This window comes from Artibeus jamaicensis, unplaced genomic scaffold (assembly GCF_021234435.1).
Source record: "Artibeus jamaicensis isolate MK-2021 breed Jamaican fruit bat unplaced genomic scaffold, CSHL_Jam_final contig_64, whole genome shotgun sequence".
NCBI classification, from domain to species: Eukaryota; Metazoa; Chordata; class Mammalia; order Chiroptera; family Phyllostomidae; genus Artibeus; species Artibeus jamaicensis.
Window position 1 is genome coordinate 12,058,391 of NW_026521911.1, and position 23,155 is coordinate 12,081,545.

General features: G+C 36.0%; 1 protein-coding gene across 10 annotated transcripts in view; it reads right to left on the reverse strand.

The window, feature by feature from the left end:
• DLG2 (discs large MAGUK scaffold protein 2) overlaps positions 1-23,155 on the reverse strand; it is a 1,926,133-nt gene that overhangs the window by 1,350,315 nt on the left and 552,663 nt on the right. For 2 of the 10 annotated variants that reach the window (XM_053670845.1, XM_053670844.1), the window contains exon 1: positions 5,647-5,938. The exons of the other annotated variants lie outside the window; for them this stretch is intronic. In XM_053670845.1, coding sequence (XP_053526820.1) covers positions 5,647-5,688 — 42 coding nt within the window. In that variant the 5' untranslated portion in view covers positions 5,689-5,938. Of the gene's footprint in view, positions 1-5,646; positions 5,939-23,155 lie in introns of those variants that run through there. 10 annotated transcript variants of the gene reach the window in all.

A 23,155-nucleotide genomic window follows, 5' to 3' on the forward strand; every position in this document is an offset into this window, starting at 1 on the left:
GCAGTCTTTTCAGGCACTAAAGAGTTGTGTGACATGAGACAAGTTATTTTTGTTTCCTGAAGCTCAGTTTCCCTCATCGATAAAATAATGGAGATGAGAATGCTTTCAGCGGAGGTCACTGAGGAGCGATTTGGAGAACATGGGCTCTGGTATTGGTATCGTCCATGGCTCACAGTGAGGGCTGGACAAGGAGTAGCTATCTTTGCTGTGGTTCATTGTGCTGTTTTCTTATTTATTAATTAACTCCTTGTATAATTTTTAAAATATTTGAATAGCCTCATTAAAAATTGTATGTTCAATATGCTGAGTAGACTTAGGTATTATTATAAGCCTGATATACTGAGTAGGGTTACAACCATTTGGAGGCCATAACTTAGAGGTTCAGTGAGGGACTAGTACTGTATTAACCTCCTGAAAGAAATACTGTAATTATTTAATTGGAACCTTGAGACAGAGCATCCCTGATTTGCATGAGCCATAGGGATTATGCAAACTGTCCAAAATTCTGATTCGTGAGTCCAAGACCTGCCTACAACAAATAATGTGTTTATTAAAAGCATCAATATGTGGGATGTATCATGGACTCTAGCAAAGAGTAGGCATCAGCACCATAAGGAGATAGAATTTCTAAAACTTTCCCTTTAAAACAGTAAATCAAGCATTTTTAGAATTCCTAAAGATGAGTATATAGTCCCTGTCCTCAAAGTGCTTAAAATCTAGTTAGGAGGAGGGCAATAACCAAACATAATAAAAATTAGCTAGCAATGTAAGATAAATGTGCAGGTGATGTCATAACACAAATGAGATTTATTGCCATGAATGATGGAGAAATTACACTCACTATATCAAAGGAGCGATAAAGTAAGGGAGTTAATGAGGCAAGGGTCAACTTCTTAGAAGAAAGACACCCCTTACTAGTTCTTAAAGGACAGAATGTAGACAAGCACAGCCATGAAAAGAAGGGATTCCCACTGCAGGAAACAACTCTAGCAAATGCTCAGGGGCAGAAAAGGATGGGGGGGGGGTTGGAAAAGAGGAACTTCACTGAATAAACTCAGTAGAAATGAGAACAATGAATGTCTGAATTCTAGAGTGTTTAGGCATTCAACAAATTGTCATAGTTTGAATTACCGATTCCCCCCAACTTGGCTCTACCACCTGGCTGTGCAGACCCTGTGAGTATGTGGCCAAGAGTCTGTGATCACCAAATCCAGTATCCAAACCCAAGTCCATGTGCTTTCAAAGTTTGTGGTTTTGTTTGTTCCTTCTCTTAAAAAGAATTCAACAGGCGTTAAGATAAATCTGGGAAGAAACTGTGTAAGTAATAAAGAAAAGTCTGGAACACAGGTAACGCAACATTTAACGAGCCCTTACTATGTGCCTGCATTGTTCTTAATGCTGATGATATAAATGCACATAAAAGAATCAAAAAGCTGAAATCCCAACTCCTAGGGAGCTTCCATGTGGCATGTGTGCATGTGCAGTAGTGATGGGGAGAGTGGTGGAGAAGGCGCATTATAGCTCAATACACCTGTTATTAACTACAGGGATCTTTTAACTGGGTTCAACTCCTAGAATTTCTTAACACTATTCTTACTGAAGGCAACTCTGAATATTCCTATTTGGTGACCTCAACTTTATCAATTATGAATTAAATCCACTGAGCACTTACTGTACTCTAAGAACTTTTTTACAGTATTAACATGCCATATAGCACATAATTCTTAATTGCTAAGAGCTATTTTTATCCCTATTATATAGGCAAAAATGTTGAATGAGGGAAGCTTTTGTGCAAAAAAATGTTTCAATGCAATAAATGGGGAAGATAGACCCAAACATAGTTCTTTTGGAATTGTGAAAACCCATGTATTAAAAACATTCTGCTATACTTTTTTCCAAAATTTTCTTATATTTACCCTCAAGGAATTTCAACACTAAAAGCAGAATTCTTGAATCTATGGGATAGGCAGAAGGATTTACTAGAATAAGTCAGTAAATCAGGAGTCAGGTGACCTGAGCCCTATATCAAGGCTGCATCTGACACACCCTATGCAACAGAGTAATAGTGCATTTTTCTCTCTACCTTGGTTTTCTTTCCTGTGAAATGGATCTAATACTTGCCTTTCATATTTCAGAGACTGTGGGTTTCTGAGGACATATGGGTACATTATAGCAGCAGGATGAAAGGAGGAAAACAATGAGATGAAGAACATAAAACTAGTTAGAAAAGCAAAAGGTATCAACTGGATGTGAGTTATTATGCTCAATATCATTACTTTAAAAATAGAGCCATTTCTGTAGACAAAATGATGTGGACATCCAGTGCAGCAAACTTCCTGCATGTTTCATTCAAGAGGCACTTTGTGTATGACATGGAGTTCAAGATGGAAGAATTGCACACCTATGTAATGATCACATTACTCCTCTTTGTGTGAACAGAATCAGATTAAATTGTTCTGATCACATTCTTTAAAAAGTTGAACCCAAGCCAATAGGATATGAATGTTTACCAAATTCAAACAACTTACAGCTAACAATAAAACACAGAACATACATAATACCCTTTGGTTAGAAGTTTTCATTTCTTTTCCTTCTATAGAAATCTCTCCTAAAAATAGGTGGGAAAGTAAGTAACACAATTTCAAGAGTTACATTGTGACGATTGCTCATTCAGTTCTCACAGTATTTGTTTTACTCTATGAGTTCAGTGTTCAGTCTTCTAAGCTCCCTTGCTCTATCTATTTCAGACTATTTGCAACTGTTCAAAGTGCTCTGTGTCTTAGCTCCAGGCTTTTGTCCTTCCCTCGACCATGCACACCTTCCTCACTCCAGGCTGCCTGGCAAAACCCCATTAGCTGTCAAAATTCAATTCAGAGGTGACTTCACAGTAAAACCTTTCTTGACCAGTCCATGCAAAATTAGCCAGAGTTCTGTTTTGTTTTGTCCTTACTGTGTCCTGGGTGGACATTCATTCTTGGTCCTGTAATACTTCACAGCACTTAACTTCTTTATGTGTCTGTGTCGTTTCCAAGATTGGAAGCTTCTTGAAAGCAAGGATTGTTTTCTATTGATCTTAGTTTTCCAGAGTCTAGCACGGTGCAAAAATCATCACTGTCTTTCAAAAATTTTTTGATAGATGAATGAATAAATAATGACCCATAAGTCACATTTTTACATCTGTGGATATGTGTGTGCACATATATACATATGTATTTATTCCAAATTTAATGCCTTGTTATATAAAAACATATATGAAGTGTATTAAAACATATCACCCTCAAAAAATCCTTTTAACTACACTATATTGTAAAGGTCCAGTTAATAAAACTATGACTCTAGGGTAAAAGATTGTGAGTGCAGAAAAAAATAGATGAAATGTTTCTATCCTCTGAATTGTTTTATTGTTGTGCAAACAGTTTTCTGCCTTTTCCCTCCACCCCTTCCCCCCACCCCAGCCCTCCCTCACTTTCTCCCCTTTTTCCACCCCACCTTGTTATTGTCTATGTGTCCTTTCCTGTAAACCCTTCACCCCTTTTCCTAATATCCTTTGAATTTGAATCCTATGAAAGTTTTAGATCACAATAACACCAATCATGTTTAATCATGGCAACATGAGAAGTTACAAACTATACAAGAGACTTTACTAGAACCCAGCAAATAATTAATTCTGAGCATAATGGAAATAAAATAAAATGCTTTCAAAATATAATATAAAATAAAACAAAACTAAAAACATTTGGTAAAACTTTATTGCAAAAACTTAAAGTATCAAACTATGTGATTTGTGAACTCTTGCAAAACTTGCTCTCTCAGAAGGATAACCCTAAAAGGAAATTATGACATTTGCAAGAAAGTGCAAAAACTCATTATTGAAAGGGCATAAGCATACTTAAAATTAAAGTTAAGCTACTCAAAGCAAGGTTATACATGTGGCAATGTACATGGCTAGAGTTACTCTTAATTAATGTATAGAGTCTTTACATATCTCAATGCAGGTTAGCCAAAGTACTAAGAATTTATTATCCAAAAGTCATTAGAATTAAGATATTGTTGGTAAAACACTTTTAATTCCTTTGCATGTGAATGTAAGTGGTAAAAACATGAAGCCAACCCTATAAAAACCACTGATAGTAAGGAGTAATAAGGGGATTTCTTAAAACCCATATGAAAGAAACTTTGGATTCGGGTTTTCCTGTAGTACTTCTGAAATATAACAAAGAAATATTATAGCAATGATCTCTTCATCTAAATTATTTATGGAGATTTCCCTGAATAAAAAACACCTTTCTCTTTCACAAAAAGATGAAGTAAAACTTTAATAATTCATTGAGCTTACAAAACAGTGCATGCCATCCACATAATCTGAAACAAGAGACAGTGCTGAAATGCAAGTTGATATTTGGGCACTCTCCTTAGGTTTTTAAAGATCTGTTTTCATATTGTTTACTATATCATATGCCTGGGAAAGAAAAACTGACTGCTGAGTTTAACCTTAAAAGTAGTAAAAAGTAAATTCTGCAGAAGTCTGCAGAATGCTTCACAGAATGCTGTCCAGCTGTGGTTGTAATAGAATTGGTCATCAAAACATAAATACTACCTGTTTGAGATTCAAATAGAAAACAAAAAAGCTTATAGAAGAGTGAGCAGCAAGGAGTTCTTTAATAAAACTTGTAAACACAAAAAATTAAACTTTAGTATCCAAACATATTTAAATATTCCCCCAGCAAAATAAAGTGGGAAAACACTTTACAATGATATTTTTGTAAAGATCTTACTTTAGGTATTAAGTCTTAACTGCCCTTAAAATTTTTTCTCTTGAAAGGCAATCACTTTCCTTTTGAACTTCCTTCAAAAATACAAGTTCAAAATGCTAACGGAGGATGTAATTCACTTTAAATTATGCAACTGGAATTCCACAGCTGGCCTGTCTGACCAGCTTAGTACTGAATGAACAGTGTCAGAAAACCTCTCCAATAATATTGCCGTCCTTCCTGACAAGGGGTGAATCTCCCAAACTTAGGCTCAACTTCAGAGGCTCATTAGCTACAGCAAGTGAATGTCAGTCGGGTGATAATACTGGGCAAAGCACCCACGCAGCCAAACCAAACAGAGCTGAGGATTTGTATGCTCGGTATCACCCACTTGCAATGATAATAATATGTTTATATGAACAGGGTGATCAGGTACCCACAGATCATATCCTAATGCCATTACGGCCACTAGATTTAAGCCCCAGCTCAAACAATTAAGCTGCACAAACACAGGCAGCTCACAGCACTTTCAAAAAGAAAGACTTTAAATACTAATCTAAAGCATGCTCTATAGCTTTTTACCCTCTCTGATTTTTTGATTCTGGCCTACCTACATAATTTTCATCTTTTCCTCCCCCCCGCTCCAGTCCCCAAGTGTGAGCGTGAACCTGAATTACAAACAGTTAAACCTGAAGGTCACTTCGCAGCGGCATTCCAACATGCTCCCCCCAGCGAGGCTGCACGGCGACAATAAAACAAAGCCCTTGCAACCACCTGTAATAATCTGCCTGCTCAGCCAGCAATCTAAAAAGTCCTGAAGCTACACAAGGTAGACATTTTCTGCAGCTGGTTTCACATGTATATTGTGCTCCGTTGCCGGCTCGCCTCCTCTTACCTTCACGTTAGTCCGGAGTGCACAGTAACATGCAAAGAACATTGCAGTGAATAAGGAGCATATGGACCGGTATTCAGCTTCTCAGCACAGCGCAAGCCCCACACACTCGGTCCTGGGCATGTGCTACTAAGGAGCATCCGTTCCCTCTGTCAGTTTGAAAATGCATTGATCTCTGTTTTCTCTGACTACAAAACGACATGTCTTGAAGGCACTGAATGAGAGCTCAAAATCTCTTCATTGGCTATATATAGCATTGTGCCCAGCAATTTCAATTAGCGGAGAATTCAGCATCTGAAAGTTAAGACTTCAGTTGCCTTTCCTTCTAGCATTTTAAATCACTGGGTTAAAAAAAAAAAGAAAAAAAAAGGGAGGGGGGTGGAATGAGCTCACCCAGGAAGGATGTGGGGGGGGGGGGGAAGGTGAAGAATTGAAATTTAACCAATGAGTTACTTATGTTTCTGGAGAGCCCTGCTGTTATCCTATTAGATACTTTACAATGGGATTGCATCCGGCAGATCGCAAATGAAGAGGAAACCCTTTTCCCTGTGGAGGTTTAATATGGGCTCTGCACTGTATTCCAGGCTATTCTGTTGCAGCACCGTGTTTGGCAAATATTACAAATCACTGCAAACACATCTCATTCTGCTTTTCAGTGTCAGTGTGAAATAGAACCAGGACCAAAGTATCACTGTCTTATAAAGTCCCCTAAAATGTAAGCTGGGTTCCCCTGGGGAGATCTGCAGTTCCATGGCCGAGAAGTACCGCCTTCTCTTACTTCCTAGTCCTGTGGTATCTGTTCACATCTCCTCAGGCTATCTAAAGTTGCTAGGCTCACTAATAACACAATGCATCCAATTTGCCAAAACTAAGCTGTATTGGTAAGTGACAATCAATAATAAAGGACGAGTTCGGAATGAAGACAGAAGATTCCAGGGGATAACATAACCACGAATTCAGTAGCTACCGCTGCTGAATGTAATGTGTTCAGCTGGCTTTGGAAGGGAGAGAGCAGGAGAGATAAATTAAAGCTTCTGCCCCTATGAATGCATACAGAAAAAAAATCTCTAAAACATCATCAGATCCTACTGTCTGTTGACATTCTTGTCAGGCACCGGATACTGCAAATTAACTCAGTTTTTACTGAGCCAAAGTACAAACTTCAATTTCAGGTTCTAAACTCTTATTTCCAGCCTTAGGAAGCCCTAATGCTCAGCCAGAATTCTAAGCTATCTGGCGAAATGCAAGCAGAAATGAACAGTTCTCACTGCAGCAAAAATAGTGGGAGGAAAAAGAGTGGTTATGTCTTTGCCATGACGTTCCCCATCAGCTCACAGCAACAGGGAAGATCAGCATAACTCACCAGAAAAAGCTGCAGTGACTTTTAGGATTTTTCTTTAATATGTTTTGCATAAGCCACCTCCCCTCTGGAGCCTGCAGTGGTGCTGAAGTACTGTCAGAGCTACTGGGCATTTCTCCTGGGCAATGAGGTGAGGCAGCTTCAGGAGGAAGCAAGGTATTTACGGGAGAGAAATTAAAGGAAGAAGAAAAGCAGGATTTTCTATTTCTCTGTTAATGACAAGCATTCAGAAAGTGTCGTCACTTCTGACTAAATAGCTATTTTGGGCTGTCATTGTTTGTGACTTTTTTTTTTTTTTTTAGGAAGCAAAAAGGCAATCTTGTCTTAAGCTGGATATTCTTTAGCATCATAAAAGAAGGCAGCTACTTAATTTGATTCCCAGTTCCGTCTGTCATGTAAGTCTAGGTAATTACAAATGGTAAGCACTTGCAACACGACTAGTGACTTCCAGGACAATAAAAAAATCGACATGATGCTCAACTCTCATTATTCCATAACTTTTACTAGACTTTAAAATGCAGAACTAAGAATTTCAGTCAACAGAATTTCTTCCTCTGAGGTCATAGCAGGTCACATTTCCTGCAGCTCTTCCTAATAAATGAACCCAAACATAGAAACTCAGTATTTTTAAAATCATAGGAGAATTTTTAAATTTTGAACCTGTGAATAAGCATTGTTAGTTTTTCCATTAGAAATTATATGCGGAGAGCAGCTTTATGCCTTTTAAATTATGCTAACAGACCCTAGGGTATTTGGATGACCCAGCAGAGAGAGAGAGCAAAGGAGCTGGAAAATGTGATAAATCTCAAAAACAGTTCACAGATGATGTTTTAAGTAAAAAAAAAAAAATGTAGATTTTCCTGGAAGGCAATCAGTGAGGACATCTCCTGATAGGACTTCAGATAGAGTGTTCACGTGTGTATGTTCTAGAGAAGGTCCCGAGACCTGCAGATACACTTGAACTCCCACATGCACTTACCCATCCCACAGCATCCCAGTACAGACACGGGCTAAATCCATAGATTTACTTCCTAATTTTTGTAAGTGTACTAGGACAACTGACTTACTATTCTCATGTGATAGCTGCAAGAAATGAGGCATTAACACAATGACAATGTTCCACTAAAAAGTATTCTCTATTTTTAGTCAAAGACTTTAACAGGCCAGTGTACATGCTAAATAAATAACTGGCTACATATTTTCAAAGGCAGCATAGTAAATCTAAGCTCTAACTCTCCAAAGCAAATAGTACTGGAAAATTACTTCCATATTAGATCCTTTCTTTTACCATTTGCATAGCGGAAATATATACAATGGGGATGATACTTAGCACATAGTGTCATTAAGATGATCAAAGATGAATTCTATCATCTAAGTAGTCTAGATGAATCAAAGATTTAAGTATAAAATTGAAACCATAAACATATTAGAAGAAAACAGATTAGGTTTTGGTGTATACAATATTGAGTGGAGAAGACTGAAGTCATATAAGAAAAGATTAACAATTGAAACGATATTCAAATAAGAATCTTCTGCTTATCTAAATTACATGCAACAACAAACCAGAAAAATATTTGCAACACACTTAATGGGAAATTTCCTTAAAATACAAAGGATTTTCATAAACTGATAATAAATGTAAAACTAAATTTAAATAAGGCAAAAAACATAAAGTGGCACTTCACAAAAAGACCACATAAAAACATTAAAAATGCTCTACCTCATTCATGTTTAGGGTAAAGGATAAAATTAGAAAAGATTTTTTCATTAATGTATCAAGTACTAATGGCAATGCATTAATTGGTGAAAACTTTTTGGAAAGTAATCTATAAAATATTATAGAAGGAACTTATTCATTGTTGTAGTTATTTAACTTCAACATTCAGGAATTAATTCTAGGTTTAGATATGGATAAAGGTAAAGGTTTAGATGTAGATATATATACAAGCACATATATATTTTATGTATACATATATATTATATATATCAGGCATTGGAAGACTTATTTGTTATACTACAGTTCTTCTATGTCACCAAATACTATGCAGTTATTAGAAACATATAAGGTACATATTCTTCTTTGGAAAGATGTCCAAGTTATAATATTGAATGTAAAAATAAGGTTGTTAACAGTTTGCATAGTATGCCTATACTTGCTTATATATGTATATACAATCATTATAGGTAAATGTATGTTTGTGTAAAATATTTGATAGCATTGATCATTGAGGACTGAAACTTGGTTTAGAAGGAGAAGTTAGACAACTTTCATTACTCATTTTATACCCTTCTATAGACTAGGGTGGCCTCACACATAATGAGCTATTTATCCAGCTATCCTCTCTTGGGGATTGAGAACAATAAAGATGTGGGGAGGTAATTCTAGGACCTGTGAGAGGATTTGCCTATTATTTTTCTTTTATTTCTTTTTTTACTGTTGTTCAAGCATAGTTGTCTCTATTTCCCTGCCCCCACTTTCCCCTGTCCAACCCATCCCTACCTCCTGCCCTCAATCCCACACCCCTTTGGCTTGGTCCATGGAATTACATGCATTTCAGGGAGATATCTACACTACAAGAGGCAGAAGAACTAAGAAGAATTCAGGAAGAGGTAGGTTCCTGTCCCTGTTGCCATGATCACCCCAGACTGTGCTCATTGCTTATTGTTCTCAGTGAGATGGCCATGATCATGACCCCAGGGGCAGGAATCTATCTTTTCCTGAATTCTTCTTAGTTCCTCTGCCTCTTGTAGTGCCGACATTTCCCTGGAAGGCATATAATTCCAGTTTATGGTATATTTTTCTTAAAGCATGGCCCTTAAACTCAAGCCAACTACTTTATGTGTTTCCTAAGTGAACAAGTGGCTATCAAGGAGACTTGACTCTAGTCAATTTTTACCTACTGCACTGTGTTTAGAACATGACATCTATATATATTTCCTGTCTATTTATTTTTATGTATTATATTTCCTTTCCATTTATTCTATTTATTGTATTAAATTTATCAGAGTAACATTGGTTAATAAAATTATATAGGTTTCAGGTGTACAATTCTATAATACATCATCTGTATATTGTATTGTATGTTCATCACATCAAATCAAGTCTCCTTCCATCACCATTTATTGCCCCTTTACCTTCTTCTATCTTCTATTACCCACCTAACTTCTTTTTTTGCAATAAACCTTTCTATACAATGAATGTATTCCTCCCAAATTTATATGTTGAAACCTCATCCCCAATGTAATGATATTTGGAAGTGTGGCCTTTTAGAGGTGATTAGGTCCTTATGAATGGGTTTAGTGTCCCATTCATAAGAGACTCTAGAAAGCTTCCTTGCCCTCTACCACTTGATGACACATTATAAGGGCAGCTGTCTATGAATCAGGAGGAACTGGATTCTCACCAGACAATCAATCAGCTCAGCACCTTGATTTTATGCTTCTAGGCCCCCAAACTGTGAGAAATAAATGTCTGTTATTTATAAGCCACCCAGTGTATAGCATTTTGGTTTAACAGACTAAGCTCAAATGGACTAAGACAAGCATGTAATACATTTTAGAATATAACCTAATAATGTTATTTTTTAAATATTAAGAAAATATGCAATTATAATTAGCTAATAATACAATAATAACAGCAACAATGACTGTTACAGGGACAAATAATTCATATTTCTGTACATTTTCCTTATCTATAAAATAATGAGATTGGTCTATTTAGTCCTTTCTCATAGGCAGAATAACTTTAGTAGGTTTGCTTGGCTTTTTGTTTTGTTTCATTTAGACAGGATACAGAAGATAAGGTGAAATATTAAGGTTCCACTCGGTTATCTTCCAGACCAATTAAATCAGAATCCCTGGTGGCAGAACCCAGCCATCAGTATTTTATAAAACTCCTCAAGTGACTACAGTGTGCAGCTAGGATGAGAATTACTTAGGGGGAAGGAGAGCAGTCCCCAAACTGATTTTGTAAGGTTCAGACAGTAGATATGTTAGGCCTGCCAGCCATACAATTACAGTCACAACTGCTCTACTGTTACAACCATCCAATTTCGATGGTACAGTGAGAAAGCCACTATACACATTACAGAATCTGGTCCAACAACACTTTATTAATAAACATTAGAATTTAAATTTCATAGACTGTTCTCATGTCAGGAAATATTATTCTTCTTTTGATTTTTCTTCAACCATTTGAAAATGTACAAATCATTTTTAGTTTGTTTGCCAACCTCTGCTCCAGTCTTTAGCATTGGTTCTCAAAGTATCATCTTTGGGCTAGCAGCATCAGCACAAACTGGGAATTGTTCAAAATGCGAATTATCATTTGGTAGATTACACCATAGACCTACCAAATCAGTAACCCTAGGTGCTCACAGATCTGTGTTAACATACTCTAAAGGTGATTTTCATGTAAACTAAAGTTTGAAAACTACTGCTACAAAGAAAGAGATTAAAACTGATAACTAAAATTCCTGCAGTGTAGAAAGAGGTGGACTCCAGAGCACAGGAAGAGGAATTAGCCTTAGAGGGGAGAGAGTACAGAAAATAAAGTGGAAATGACTACAGGTGCCATGAGATAATTCCAGAGTGGAGGCTATGAAGATTGATTAACAGAAACTTCATTTAAATTGGAGTTGGGAGGGCATGTAGGGAGAGCTCTCATGCCCTACCACTCATTATCAATTAACCCAACAGGAAGAGACAAAATTTCCATTTCCAAGGGGAAAATGGTTTTCACTGTACTATTCCAACAGAAGAAGGAGGATATCTTCTCTAATTGGAATATCCTTCTTCTGTTGCAACCACTCAACCAATGAAATACTGCTACAGTTCAGCCAATGAAAAGCCACTACACTTCAAACACCCAAGTGTCCTCCACTGGACTCTTTGTTTACAACAGTTTCACTGAATTCTCCCTTTCTTCTAGACAGTCATGTGCACTTAAGGATGGGCATATGTTCTGAGAAATATTTCTTTAGGTAATTTTGTCATTGTGAGAACATCATAGCGTGCATTTATACAAACCTAGCTGATACAGCCTATTGCTCCCAGGCCAGAAGCCTGTATAGCATGTTACTGTACAAAACAACAGAAGATTAAATCAAAACCCCCCAAAATGATGCAATGGACACAATAAACACAAGATATGTGAGGCTTCTTCTGGAATAACACATCATACTGTGTTATAAAAAAGCTTTTTTACAAGTAGAAAAAGTCCACTCTAAAATAGTGATAAAAGTGTAGTATAGTAAACATACAAACCAGTAGCAGTCATTTATTATCAAGTATTATTTACTGTCACATAATTGTATGTGCTCTCCCTTTATACACCTGGCAGTGAAGAAGGTTTGTTTACACCACCATCACCATGAACACATAAATAATGCATTGTGCTATTACTTTATGGTGATCGCGATGTCACTAGACAATAGGAATTTTTCAGCTCTATTATAATTGTATGGAACCACCATCATATATTTGGTCCAGTGTTGACCAAAACATTGCTATGTGGCTCATGGCTATAAAAGAACATTCCTCTCCTTTGTTCTCTAGACTTATGTGTAGTTCACCATTAGAATACGTGCCCCGAATTGCAATTCTTTGATGTTCCTAAATAAAACCATTTTGCTGGGGAAATATCTAGCTATTTGTTTAAGGTCAATGAGGCTTAAGACTCTGACATGAATGCTAGTTGAGCAAGGGGCCATATAACATCTTAGAATTTAGAATGCATTCCTTCCTAGAAATGAATAACTCTTAGACTTTAGATAAAAACAACAAAGAATGACTTGAATTTCAGTTCCTTTTCTGCCACTTCCAGTTGTGCGACCATGAGCAAATTACATGACCTCTCCTTGTTCTGCAGTATTCTTATGTAAAATAAAGATAACAATCCTACTTCACAGGGATGTTGTAAGGACTAAAATAAGTAAGATGTGCAAACCGCTTAGCCTACTACATGGTACACAGGAAATTTAATCAGTAGTATTTTTTAGTGTACAGAAGACTGAAATGATGGAAGTAAGAAGAAAGATAAAAATATGTTATCATGTTTCTTGACTAATTTCTACATACCTAGATACCCTGAAGGGATTTGCAGAACCTCTGGGACTTCCCTGTGATTACCAATCAGCCTTGAAGAGAGCTAATTCTCAGAAAGTTTGGCCATCTCATAATCCCTAATTGATTCAGTATCCTTGAAATTTATTGCATCTTCCCCAATATTTTATTGAGATAACAATAATTGATTTATAAATTACCGAGCATTTCAGAGCTTCTCAGGATTTTCCACCAAAGTATCCCTAACAGGCAAAAGAGAATTTATTTATCACCCTTGGATTTATAGCAACAAAATGGAATGTCTTTAATATCCCATTTGTTATCCTAGAAGTTCGTGTAAATGTTATTTTTATCTGTTATAAAGTAATGTTTTATATTATACTACTTCCTGACCACCAGATATAATAAGCCAAGAATACTATACAATGTGCACTTCATGGCTTTGAGTGACCTGTGACATACATACTTCTGTATATGCTGAGGGTTCTCTTCCCTCAGTTCACAAAGTAGATGTGGATCCCACTTGTTTCTTGATCCATTTGTTTTAAGAAAAACTATCACTGTGTTGTGGCACTTCATGTGAAGTGATAGTTTTTCTTGAAGCTTCATTTTTTGTCCTTTATGTAAGGTATGACCACCCCACTTTCTTTCTGTTCCTTTAAATTAGAATCTGTGACTGTTTGGAGGCCCAGGGTGCTCAGATTTCCAGCAAATATCTAAGGCTCCGCCCCTTATAACATAACTGGTGTGCAAAGACAAAGAAATATGGCCCAAATGGAAGAACAGATTATAAGTAAACTGAGTGCCCATCAGTAAATAAATGGAGCAAAAAACTGTGGTACATTTACACAGTGGAATACTACACAGCAGAAAGAAAGAACTCCTACCTTAGTAACAGCATGGATGGAACTAGAGAGAATTATGCTAAGTGAAATAAACCAGGTGGTGAAAGACAAATACCACATGATCTCACCTATAAGTGTAACTTAATCAACAAAACAAACAAGCAAGCAAATTAACAACCAGAGACACTGAAATAAAAAACAAACTGACAATAATCAGAAAGAAGGGAAGAGAAGGAAAATAGGGGATAATAGAAGAAGGGCCATCAAGGAACATGTATAAAGGATATATGATTAAAGCCAAAGGGGTTAGGTTAAAGGGTGGAAGGTGGGGATAGGTGGGGTGGGAGGGTGTGGTGGGGTGAAAATGGAGACAACTGTATTTGAACAACAATAAAAGAAAAAAGATCAAAACTCCAGAAAAAGAGCTAAGTGATGAGGAGATAGACAACCTATTAGATGGAGAATTCAAAACACTGGTAATCAGAATTCTCACAAAAATGATTGAGTATGGTCACAAAATAAAGGAAGACATGAAGACTATACAAAGTGAAATAAAGGAAAATATACAGGGAACCAACAGTGACAGGGAGGAAACCAGGACTCAAGTCAACAATTTGAAACAAAAGGGAGAAATAAACATTTGACCAGAACAGAATGAAGAAAAATGAATTCAAAAAAATGAGGAGAGGCTGAGGAACCTCTTGGACAACTTTAAATGTTCTATCATCCAAATCATAGGAGTGTGAGAAGGATAAGAGGAAGACCCAGTAATTGAATAACTGGGAAGACCCAGTTATTTGAACAAATAACGAAGGAAAACTTCTCCAATCTGGCAAAAGAATTAAACACGCAAGTCCAGGAAGCTCAGAAAGTCCCCAAAAAGTTGAATCTAAAAAGAAACACACACCAAGACACATCATAATTAAATTACCCAAGATTAAAGAGAGGAGAGAATCTCAAAGCCAGCAAGAGAAAAGGACAGAGTTATCTACAAAGGAGTTCACATAAGACTATCAGCTGATTATCAAAAGAAACCTAGTAGGCAAGAAAGGGCTGAAAAGAAGTATTCAAAGTCATGAAAGGCAAAGACCTACACCCAAGATTACTCTATCCAGAAAAGCTATAATTTAGAATAGAAGGGCAGATAAAGTGCTTCCCAGATGAGGTAAAGTTAAAGGAGTTCATCATCACCAAGCCCTTATTATATGAAATGTTCAAAAGACTTATCTAAGAAAAAGAAGACCAAAACTATATGAACAGAAAAATGACAACAAACTCACAACTATCAACAACTGAACCTAAGAAACAGAAACAAAAACTAAGCAAACAACTGGAACAGAAACAGAATCACAGAAATGGAGATCACATGGAGGGTTATAAATGGGGAGGTGGGAATGGGGGAAAAGGTACAGGGAATAAGAAGCACAACTGGTAGGCACAAAATAGAAAGGGGGAGGTTAATAATAGTATAGGAAATGGAGAAGCCAAAGAACTTACATGTACAACCCAAGGACGTGAACTAAGGAAGAGGGAATGCTGGAGGGAGGGTGGGTATGTAACAGAGGGCAATAAAGGGGAGAAAAAAATAGGACAACTGTAATAGCATAATCATTAAAATATACTAAAAAATAAAATAAAAAGTGAACAAAAGAATTATCTCCAAATCTTGTCATCTCTTAAAGATCAGATCAGGGCTCATTTTATTGTGAGATTTTCCCTGACAACATCAGCCCACACAGATTCCTTTTTCTGAGTGCCTATAGCATGTATTGTCTGCATCGCCCAATTTAGTACTTGATTATATGCTTCCTTTTATTCTTCTCTCATTGCCTTTTTGCCTAAGATTCATCTCCTTAACCCCATTTTAAGCTTTTCAAGAACCAAAGATATGTGTCCTGAAAAATAGTTCTTGTAGCCATACAGAATTTAGTTACTTTCCATGAAGTAATAGATTGATGAGCAGCTGGAAAGAAGTGAAAAGCTACAATACTATCTAATAATCACAACATCACTTTTTTAAAAGTAAATAATTAGCTTATTATTATCACTTTTCTTTATCTTTTCAGCTGTATTGAGGTATAATTGACAAAAATTGTATATTTTAACGTTTATAGCATTTTTGATAATATATATATATATACATTGTAAAGTAATTACTTTAGTTAAGCTAATTAGCATTTTGCATCACATCACATTATTATTCTGTGTGTTTGTGTTTGTGTGTGTGTAGTAAGAACACTGGTGTCTACTGTCTTAGCAAATTTTAATTATACAATGCGTTATTACTAACAATATCCAGCATGCTCTACCTTAGGTCTTCAGGATTTATTCATCTTTTTTTTTAATTTTTTTATTGATTATGCTGTTACAATTGTTCTATTCCCCCTTTATAACCAAAAGATGATAAGTTTGTGCCCTTTGATCAACACCTCTCCTTTTCTTATATACCTCTAAAGCCCTGGTAAATACCACTCCACTCTCTAATGAGAGATCAACATTTCTTACTTTTTTATATTTTTATTTTATTATTATTATTTTCTTATTGTTGTTCCAGTACAGTTGTCTCCATTTTCCTGCCACTACTCTCCCCTGCTGCACCCACCCCCACCTCCCACCCTCAATCCTTCCCCACTTTGGCTTTGTCCATGTGTCCTTTACACGTATTCCTTGACAAACCTTCTCCTTCTTTCCCTTGTTATCTCCCTTCCCCTCAGTTACTGTCAATTTGTCCTTTATTTCAATGTTTCTGGATATATTGTGCTTGCTTGTTTGTTTTGTTGATTAGGTTTCACTTATAGGTGAGATCATATAATAGCTGTCTTTCACCAACTGACTTATTTCACTTAACATAACTCTCTCCAGATCCATCCATGCTGTTGGGAAGGGTAAGATTTCCTTCTTTCTTTCTGCTGTGTAGTATTCCATTGTATAAATGTAGCATAGTTTTTTTATCCATTCATTTACTGATGGGCACTTAGGTTGCTTCAGGGCTTGGCTACTGTAAATTGTGTTGTTGTGAACATTGGGATGCATAGGTTGTTTTTATTGGTGTTTCAGGAATCTTAGGGTATAATCCCAGCAGTGGAATTGCTGGGTCAAAAGGCAGTTCCATTTTCAGTTTTTTGAAGAAATTCTATACTGTTTTCCACAGCAGCTGAACCAGTCTGCATTCTCACCAACAGTGTACTAGGGTTCCCTTTTCTCCATAACCTCGCCAGCACTTGTTTGTTGATTTGTTTATGATAGCCATTCTGATCCGTGTGAAGTAGTATCTCATTGTGGTTTTAATTTGCATCTCTCTGATGGCTAGTGATGCTGACTATCTTCTCGTATGTCTCTTGACCCTCTGTATATCCTCACTGAAGAAGTGTCTGTTCAGGTCCTTTGCCCATTTTTAACTGGATTGTTTGTCTTCCTGGAGTAGAGTTGTGTGAGTTCTGTATATATTTTGGAGGTCAAACCCTTGTCTAAGGTTCCATTGGCAACTATATTTTCTCATACAGTGAGTTCCCTTTTCATTTTGTTAATGTTTTCTTTAGCCATGTAGAAGATTTTTATTTTGATGAAAGTCCCATTTGTTTATTCTTTCCTTTATGTCCCTTGCTCTAAGGGACATATTGGTGAAAATATTGCTGTGTGGAATATCTGAGATTTTCCTGTCTATCTTCTCTTCTAGGACTTTTATGGTATCACAACTTATATTTAAGTCTCTTATCAATCTTAAGTTTACTTTTGTGTATGGGGTAAGCTGGTAGTAGAGTTTCATTTTTTCGCATGTAGCTGTCCAGTCTCCTGAGTTTCCAGTCCCCAGTCCCTCCTCAGTCATCTATAGCTCACTCTGCCCCTGCCTTAGCCATAGCCCAGGGTAAGTGGCTGCAAATGAAAAGTTGAGCATTGGCCCTTTAAACAGCTCTTTGTGTATCCAGCCATCCATCTCTGGCAGAGAGCAACCCTGCTGCTTTTTGCCACTGGTTGTTATCTGTGCACTTTTGGGCTCTGGTGCTCTGGGCTGGGGATCCCAGCTTAGGTTTTAGACCCCAATCTTCTCAGCAGGACCCAACAGACTGAGTAATTATCCCTCCAGTGTTGTTGCCTATGAGTGTCCAGCCAGCATTCTTAAATCTCTGCTGTACTTTTTACCAGTCATGTTATGCTGAAGCTGGTTCTTCTCTCTGCCCAAAGTTATAAGGCTTCTCTTTTGCTAATGTTCAAATGTTTGTTCTGGGTGATTGATCACAATTTAGTTGTAATTCCAAATTGGTCCAAGGAGGAGGTTACTGTGACTTTCATTCACTCCTCTACCATCTTGTCCTACTCTCAATATTTTTTTAGATTCCACATACAAGTGAGATCATGCAATATTTGTCTTTCTATTTCTAGCTTGTTTCATGCAGAATAATGGCTCATCTATGTTGTAACATATGGCAGGATTTTCTTTTTAAGACTGATTGTATATTTATACATAAATTATAAATATATAAAATATATACTCTCAAACCACATTTTATTTTAACTATTCATCCACTGAAAGACATGTTTCTATATCATGGCTACTATGAAAATTGCTGCAATAAACATGAGTGTGCAGATATCTCTTTAAAATATTGATTTCATTCCCTTTGGATATATACTCAGAAGGGGAATTGCTGGATCATATGGTAGTTCTGTTTTTATTTCTTTTTTAGAAAACTCCATACTGTTTTCTATAATGGCTGTAGAAATTTATATTCCCATCAATATGTACAAGTTTTCTCCACATCCTTGCCAACAACTGTTATCATTTGAAACTTGATAATAATTATCCCACCAAGAATAAGGCACTTTCAATATGGTTTTGATTCGAATTTTCTTGATGATTAATGATGTTGAAGATTTTTTCATATACTTGCTGGCCATTTGTATGAATTCTTTGGAAAAGTTTCTATTTACTGCCTTTGCCCATTTTTCAAATGGGTTATACATCTCTTTGCTATTGAGTTAAATAGGTTCCTTATATTCTGGCATTAATCCCTTACAGGACATATATATATGTCCTGTAAGTGTGTGTGTGTGTGTGTGTGTGTGTGTGTGTGTGTGTATGTAATTATTTTCTCTCATTCCATAGGGTGACATTCTAATTTTGTTGATTTTTTTCTTTGTTGAGCAAAAATTTCTTAGTTTGATTTAATCTCATTTGTTTATTTTTGCTTTTCCATCCAGTGCATTTGATGTCAGATCCAAAAACTCTCTGAAAAGATCAATCTCAAATAACTCTATTTCTGTTTTCTTCTCTGTATTTTATAATTTCAGATCTTATGTTTAAATGTTTAATCCATTTTGAGTCAATTTCCTATGTGTACTATAAAAATAAGAGTTTTTGCATGTGTATATTCAGTTTTCCCAACACTATTTATTAAATAGACTACCCTTTCTCTATTATGTTCTTGGTGCCTGTACTGAAGATTAGTTGACTGTATATATGTTTATTTCTGTGTTCTCTAGAACACAGATTGGTTTGATTACTAGATCACAGATTTGATTACTAGAGCCTTAAATTACAACTTTGAAGTGTGATGATTCCAGCTTTGTTCTTGTTCAAAATTGCTTTGTCTATTTGAGGTTTTGTGGTTCCAAACAAATATTAGAATTATTTTTTACTGTAAAAAATGCCATTGCAGCTTTTTAAAAGATTTTATTGATTTGTTTTTTATTTTCTAAAATATTTTTAATTTAATTATTGTTCAAGTACAGTTTTCTGTCTTTTACTCCCATCCCAGCCCATCCCCCAAGTGCTCCCCACCTCCCTCCCATTTCCACCCCCTTTATTTTTTGTCCATGCATCCTTTATACTTGTTCCTGTGAGTTCTTCCCCTTTTCCCCTGAAATTCCCTCCCCTTGATTTATTTCTAAACAGAGGGGAAGGGAGGGAGAAAGATGGAGAGAAACATCAATGTGTTTCTCTCAAGCACCCCCTACTAGGGACCTGGCCTGCAACCCAAGTATGTGCTCTGACTGGGAATCAAACCAGCAACCCTTTGGTTCACAGGCTGGCACTCAATCCACTGAGCCACACCAACAAGGGACCACTGGAGTTTTGATACAGATTTCATGGAATCTACATATCGCTTTGATTAGCATGGACAGCTGAACAATAATAATTATTCTAATCCATGAACACAGGATATTTTCTATTTATTTGTGTTCTCTTCAATTACTTTCATCAATGTTTTATAATTTTTAATGTATAGATATTACACCTCCTTGGCTAAATTTATTATTAAACATTTCATTGTTTTTGATGCTATTGTAAATATGATTGTTTCCTAAATTTCTTGTTCACATATTTCATTGTTATACTATAGAAATACTACTTATCTCTGTAGGTTGATTTTGTATCCTGCAGCTTCACTGAATCAATGACTAGATCTAATAATTTTTTGTTAGAGTATTTAGGATTTTCTATATATAAAATAATGTCATCTGCAAAGAGGAATTTTACCCAGTCCTTTCTGATCTAAATGTATTTATTTCATTTTTTTGCCTAATTTCTTGGTCTAAAAATTTCAGTATTACATTAAAAAGAAGTGATGAGAGTGTACACCCATGTTATACCTAATTTCAGAGAAAACTTTCAGCTTTTCACCACTAACTATGATGTTAGCTGTGGGATTGCTATATGTTGTCTTTGTTATGCTCTATACCTAATTAGTTGAGTTTTTATTATTAAGGAAGGGTGAATTTTGTTAAATGCCTTTTCTGCATCTATTGAGATGATCGTATAATTTTTATCTTTCATTCTATGATATTAGTGTGGTGCTTCATATGTACTGATTACTGTATGCTTAATCATACTTGCATCTCAGAAAAAAGTTCCACTCGGTCATAGCATATGAACTTTAAATGTGCTGCTGAATTCAGTTTGCTAGTATTTATGAGGGTTTTTGTATCTATGGTCATTGGGGATATTAACCTTTTATTTTCTTCTCTTAGAGTGTCCCCATTTGGTTTTAAAATCAGCATAATATTGCCCTTGTATAATCAGCTCAGAAGTATTCTATCCTCTTCAAGTTTTTGTAAAACTTGAAAAAAATTGGTATTAATTCTTTTTTGATCATATTGTATAATTCAGCAGTGATACCATCTGTTCATGGACTTTTATTGGGAAATTTCTGGTTACTTAACTTGCTACTGGTTTGTTCATATTTTCTATTTTTTCCCATGGTTCAGTTTTGGTAGGTTATTTATTTCTAGGAATTTATTAATTTCTTCTAGGCCATCCAATTTGTTTTTCTATAATTGTTCATAATAGACCTCTTATAATCCTTTGTATTTCTGTAGTGTCAGTTGCAAAGTCTCGTGTTTCATTTCTAACTTTAATTATTTGAATTCCTCTCTCTTTTCCTTAGTTACTCTATCTAAATATTTGTCTTTTTTGTTTATCTTTTCAAAAAAAGCTCTTAATTTGTTGATCTTTTATTTTTCAACTCTCTATTTCATTTATTTCTCTTCTCATCTTTATTATTTCCTTCCTACTACTATCTTTGGGCTTAGTTTATTCTTCTTTATCTAGTGCCTTAGAGTGAAAAATTAGGTTATTTATTTGAGATCCTTTTATTTTTTACAGCAGACATTTATTGCTGCAAACATGTGTCCTAGAACTGCATTTACTGAATCCCATAAATTTTGATGCATTGTTTCCTTTTTCCCATCTTCATTTTCTTAATAGTTTAATGTATTTTAATAGCAAACTTACAGGGACAGAACAGAAGACAGACAACATTAAAAACATACTTGCAGGTAGGACAACTCAGTTAGAAAAGTATAGTAAATGGATGGAATCTACTGTATGATAAAAATGCTAACAAACACCATTTAGTTGCTATCAATAATAAATTTACTTATTTTTAAAAACCCAAATGCTGATATTGTCCATAGAAATGTAAAAGGTTTATTTATAAAATTGAACTGCTTGAAACTTGTTCAGTGAGACACCTTGACTTGAATTAATGCTTTATATCCCCACATTTATATTAAAAAAAATTTACACACAAGTAAAATGGAAAAACAGCCAATACCTGATTTCTGTCCCCTATTTTCCACTTTCAATCATAGACTAGCTACCTTTTTGACCCCATGGAAAAAATATCTAACATTCAGAACTACCAATAACAGGAAGAAGAGATTATTTGTTTTAAAGAATGAAATGTTTCCCATCATAGTGGATTCTTACGCACACTCTCCATGTATGTGGCATGCTAGCTGGGTGTCTTTTGGCGGCGTTATCTATTACATGTTTGGCATGGATAACACACAGTTTGGTGTCTTCAAAAAGGCCTACCAAATAGGCTTCACTTGCCTCCTGCAAAGCACCCATAGCTGCACTCTTGGAAGGCAGATCTGTTTTAAAGTCCTGAGCAATTTCTTGCACCAGACTCGGGAAGGGAAGTTTGCGAATCAGTTCAGTGGATTTCTGATAATACCTAATTTCACGAAATGCCACAGTACCAGGCCAGTAATGATGAGGTTTCTTCACCCCTCCAGTAGAAGGTGCACTCTAGTGAGTGGCTTTGGTGGCCAGTTGCTTCCTTGGTACTCTACCACTGGTTGATTTGAGGATAGTCTGCTTTGTACGAGTCACGGTATAGGAACCTCTTTACTTACCCTGCCCCATCTCCTTGGGCTGGAGCTCTGCAAGCTAGAGGAGGTGCTGGCCTTAGAGAGCAGTCGTGGCTGCAAACACCCCATCTTCATTTTCTCATATCTTTGATCTCTCTTTTGATTTCTTAGAGCTTTTTGTTGTTTAGGAGTATATTGTTTAATTTCCACATATTTGTGAATTTTTTTATTTCCCTTCCCGTTATTGAGTTGCCACCCCTATGATGATGACTTCCAATCTTTCTCTGATGAGCATTTCTTCTCTGAGCTCCAGGTCATCTATGCAACTGCTTGTTGGGCAGTTGAATATGCTAACAGCACTGCAAACTCCTTATGGCCACAAAAAATATTGAATTTGTGTTTGAAACTTTATCCTCTTACATTTCTCTCATTTTTTGGAATGACACTTCCATCCATTCAGTTGTACAAGTCAGAAGTACAGCAGTCATCTTTGATCATTTCTTTTGTATCCCTCCAGAAGCCAGTCAATTATTAAATCTGCTAACTCTCTTAAAAATTCTAGAATCTGTATTTTTTCCTCCATATCCACAGTAATAATCTACATTCTTACATAGGTGACTTCAGAAGACTCCTAAATGTTTCCCTTTAA